At 54.0% G+C, this 5036-nt stretch overlaps 1 protein-coding gene across 1 annotated transcript in view; it reads right to left on the bottom strand.

Moving 5' to 3' along the window:
• LOC310824431 (DNA topoisomerase I, mitochondrial) overlaps window positions 1–5036 on the bottom strand; it is a gene marked incomplete at its 5' end in the record, with an annotated part of 20780 nt that overhangs the window by 5303 nt on the left and 10441 nt on the right. Inside the window, 4 exons of the mRNA XM_083697683.1 lie at window positions 1706–1924; window positions 2650–2793; window positions 4556–4700; window positions 5008–5036. The exon at window positions 5008–5036 is cut by the window's right edge and continues 159 nt beyond it. Of these exons, the coding sequence (XP_083553809.1) occupies window positions 1706–1924; window positions 2650–2793; window positions 4556–4700; window positions 5008–5036 (537 nt within the window). The remainder of the gene's footprint in view (window positions 1–1705; window positions 1925–2649; window positions 2794–4555; window positions 4701–5007) is intronic.

The following is a 5036-nucleotide window of genomic DNA, read 5'->3' as shown; positions in this document are numbered from 1 at the left end:
ACACACACGGAGACAGAGAGACAGAGAGAGAGAGAGAGAGAGACAGAGAGAGAGAGACACACACACAAGGAGACAGAGAGACAGAGAGAGAGAGAGAGAGAGAGAGAGAGAGACAGAGAGAGAGAGAGACACACACACACACAAGGAGACAGAGAGACAGAGAGAGAGAGAGAGAGAGAGACAGAGAGAGAGAGAGAGACAAACAGACAGAGACACACACTGACTGACAGGCAGACAGACAGAGACACATCAAACTTGGTAAACAGATCATCTCATGATGGGTCTATCCAACCCCTCCTCTTCCTTTCATCCCTTCTCTCTCCCCAGGGGATACAGAGAGGAAAATGAGGACTCCTCCAATCCAAACTTGACATTTACCAGCCTGGGCACAAACACACTCCCATCCTCAACCCACTAATTCATCTCACCTGATGTTTTGGTTTTTAAATACGCTCATTTGAATAATGACACCTTCTGCCAGAGAAAACAAAGCACTATCAGAGCGTCAGGTGCAAACACATCCCCTTCTCCATCTACCCGGGAGATGGATAGCATTGACGAAGGAGGTGGTTGAGAACACGTCAGAATATTGACATTCAGCAGACATTCACCCAGCAGCTAAAACGTCCGCCTCCGCCTCCTGACTGACAGATGTTTGGCAGAATAACCGCAAAACGGGGGAAAAAAACTGACAAAAACTATTTTCTTATTTTCTCTCTCCCTCCCCCTCTCTGTCTCTCTCTCTCTCTCATCCGCTCATTTGTCTTTTTCAAACTTAACGCCATGTTTTTTTCCAGATGGGATTAATCAGCGGACGTGTCAGTCGCCGACTATTGTTGGACAGATTCTTCTCCGTTTCCGTCGGTCTGTTTGAAAGCATCAACTGTCACTTCGGTCTGAAGTGTCGGCACATCAACTTTCAACTGACACTCATCACTAGAGAGGATCCTGGCAGAAAACCAGGTAGAAAATACTTTTCTTTTGGGGGGGAGGAGGAGAGGGGGGGGGCATGTGACTTGTGTCTATCAGTGTGTGACCAGACAGTTGAACATTGTGCCAGCGTGGGGGGTGGGGAACCTGACTCTGGAGGACGTTAACCAGCAGAGAGAGGATGGAGAGACCAGGACCAGCAGAGAGAAGATGGAGAGACCAGGACCAGCAGAGAGAAGATGGAGAGACCAGGACCAGCAGAGAGAAGATGGAGAGACCAGGACCAGCAGAGAGAGGTTGGAGAGACCAGGACCAGCAGAGAGAAGATGGAGAGACCAGGACCAGCAGAGAGAAGATGGAGAGACCAGGACCAGCAGAGAGAAGATGGAGAGACCAGGACCAGCAGAGAAGAGGACCAGCAGAGAGAGGTTGGGGAGGCAGAGACGGGGAGAGGAGGGCAATCTAACACAATGCCCTGCGGCCAGCCACGTCTCTCCCTGGGGCAGAGAGAGTGTGTGTGTGTGTGTGTGTGTGTGTGTGTGTGTGTGTGTGTGTGTGTGTGTGTGTCCTCCACCCGAGGCTACTACAGTACAGAGAGTTCTCATAGGGGACACCGTCGCCAACCCCAACCCCAACCCCGACCCTAACCCCGACCCTAACCCCAACCCCAACCCCAACCCCAACCTCGACCCCAACCCCAACCCCAACCCTAACCCTAACCCCAACCCCGACCCCAACCCTTTCAACAGTTCCTAGGCCCCGAGCCGCCTTCTACCCTTCGGCTCGGCGGGCTACGGCCGGTCCTTACCCTCCTGGTGACGGGGACCTTGTTGTAGTAGCGGATGCAATCTTTCCCCAGGAAGTCAAACTCCACCACGCAGTCCTGGGCCTGCAGGCGGGGGTGCAGGACGAGGTGTTCCACCCGGAGGGAGCAGCAGCCCACCGTGTCTGCTGTCTCCCCCTCCTCCTTCTCGTTACCCGCTCTCAGGGCCAGCTGGGGGGGGGGGGGGGGGGCGGAACACACACACACACACACACACACACACACACACACCCGCAGGGGAAACAGAAACGGAAACACACACACACACACAGGTATCAGAGGCAATTCTCATCCAAACTAGCAGACTTAGTCACACAGCAGATTTCATCACTTCACCACGCTGGAACAAACTACGTAACAAACTACGTAGAGACAACAGGGCATGGTGAGAGATCCCCACCTCATCCCCACCTCATCCCCACCCCTCGGAGTCTGGAATACTGGAATCACTTCAGTTAACAACAACCATGTCGCTGCCGATCAAAGATGGTTCCTCTCGGTAAACACAGTTTAATCCGCCATGTTGCCATGTTTACATGGTGGCGCCGGCAAGTTCACAGCGTGGCGCAGAAACACTCTCGCGTTCTTTGGGGAGAACCCTGGGTGTGGTACCGGTGGTGGTACCAGAGGTGGTACCGGTGGTGGTACCGGGGGTGGTACCAGAGGTGGTAGCGGTGGTGGTACCGGGGGTGGTACCGGCGGTGGTACCGTGTGTGGTACCAGCGGTGGTACCAGCGGTGGTACCGGGTGTGGTACCAGCGGTGGTACCAGCGGTGGTACCGGGTGTGGTACCAGCGGTGGTACCGGGTGTGGTACCAGCGGTGGTACCAGGTGTGGTACCAGAGGTGGTAGCGGTGGTGGTACCAGAGGTGGTACCGGGTGCACTATACTAAAACCTTGTCTATGAAGTACAGGGCCACGGCTCTCTGGCGGGGGCCCATCTGTTTGGACTTGAGGTCGTTCTGGTACTGACGTCTGATCCCGTCCACGCAGCTCTTCAACCGCCGGGCAACCTCGTACTTCTCCCAGTCCTTCTCTCCCTGAGGAGGACACACACACACACACACACACACACACACACACACACACACACACACGAGAGAACAGGATGAGGAAGGTATTTCTACCTCCAGCAGCCTCCCCTGACACCCACCGTACTGCAAGATGAAAGAGTCTGTCTATCAGGAGGACGTTCCTGAACAAGGCTGAGGCTGTAGTGTTCAACCCCCTGAACCTGAACCTGAACCTGAACCTGAGCCCAACACCACCGTACCTCATCTCCTGTCCTGCTGCTTCATCAGTCAGTGTCATGTTGTCATGTTACCACTTCAAACTATTCTCCCCCAAAAGGAAAACAATCAAAAGGGCCGCAGTTTTCCATGAGAGTGGATTCATAGGTCAACTTATGCATTTAGTGATTCAGTTATTGTACACACACACACACACACACCCCTCCAAGCTGTTAAGTGACAGGTCTAGAGAAAGGCAGCGACAGTGACATTATGTTTGCATAGCAATAGGCTAGCAACACACAGACACACACACACACAGACACACACACACACGCCACAGGCTGTTTAATTAACGAGCCCTAGACCACCTCACTGTTGCCACAGTGTCGCCATGGCGACAAACGGCAGAATAACTTAACCTTCACAAATAAAGAACTGAAGGAGGAAAGAGGAAAAGAGGGATGAAGAAAGGTAGAAGAAGGAGAGGGAGCGAGAGAGAGAGAGAGGGAGAGGGAGAGAGAGAGAGAGAGTCCTAGTGCTGCTTAGTGTCTTCATGTCCACCAATACAACACACACACAACAAACTATACGCACCGCTTGTTATTTTGTCAACAAGACAATTTATACAATTTGTTGAGAATGCTGTGCTCTGTACACACAGCAGTACAATAGAGGCCCCACACACACACACACGCGCACGCCTACACACACACGCCTACACACACACACACACACACACGCGCCTACACACACACACACACACACACGCGCCTACACACACACACAATCCCTCCCTCCTTACGGACCCTCAACAGCCGCTACACAATACACACCACTTCACAGCAAAGCTCAGATAATCACCGCACATTGATTGTGTGTGTGTGTGTGTGTGCGTGCGTGCGTGTGTCTGTACGTGTGTGAGACTGTGTGTGTGTGTTTCTGTACACATGGGACAATAGGGTGGGGATAATAAGAAATCTTGAGTGTTTGATACAGAACATCTCTTCAGAGGACAATGACAGACATCAAAGCATCAACTTTCACTGCGTCTGAATGGGAGCGTATGAAGGATGTTATGCAGGACTGAAAAAAGAGGATTTTCATTCTCTTCGAGCAATAAAAGCACACTTAACCAAGAATGAGAGTCACCAACCACTCTTACAAAGGCAATCTGCCCTCCGTTGAGATGGCTGAGACTACCCCCGCTCCGGAGAATGGTTGGGCCCGCCCCCGCTCCTGTGAATGGTTGGGCCCACCCCCGCTCCGGAGAATGGTTGGGCCCGCCCCCGCTCCTGTGAATGGTTGGGCCCACCCCCGCTCCTGTGAATGGTTGGGCCCACCCCCGCTCCTGTGAATGGTTGGGCCCACCCCCGCTCCTATGAATGGTTGGGCCCACCCCCGCTCCTGTGAATGGTTCGGCCACCCCCGCTCCGGAGAATGGTTGGGCCCACCCCCGCTCCTGTGAATGGTTGGGCCCACCCCCACTCCTGTGAATGGTTCGGCCCACCCCCGCTCCTGTCAATGGTTGGGCCCACCCTGCTCCTGTGAATGGTTGGGCCCCTCCCCTCACCTTGAGTTTGGAGTTGGCGTTGAGCATGACGTATTTGACGGAGCCCTGGATGTTCTCCGTCCAGCTGGCCAGCCACGTCACCCTGTTGTCATGGCGAACCTCCTTCCACCTGTGACCAGCAGGGGGCACTGGGATACAACTGACTCTATAGAGGGCAGGGGGGGGGGGGTTAGGGGTCAGGGGTTAAAGGTCATAAGACACAGCATTTCATAGGGGCCATCATACCTATGACTCATAACATCTGAGGGAGTTACCAACAGGGTTAGGACAGGGGAGGCTGGCGGAGGTAGAAATCGGAGGGCGGGGTTCATTGTAATGCATGGAACGGAATGAGGAACGGCATCCAACACGTGTTTATCCTCATTTCGTTCCATGCATTACAATGATCCCTGTCCTGCGATTCCCCCCCCTCCCCCCCCCCCCCCCCCCTCCCCCGTCCCCCCAGGTCTCACCGGCTGCAGTTGATGATGACGTCCTCTGG

Source organism: Argentina silus (genome assembly GCF_951799395.1).
Source record: "Argentina silus genome assembly, contig: scaffold_220, whole genome shotgun sequence".
NCBI lineage: Eukaryota > Metazoa > Chordata > Actinopteri > Argentiniformes > Argentinidae > Argentina > Argentina silus.
Note: the sequence above shows the minus strand (reverse complement) of the source record. Positions and strands in the feature narration are given on the sequence as shown.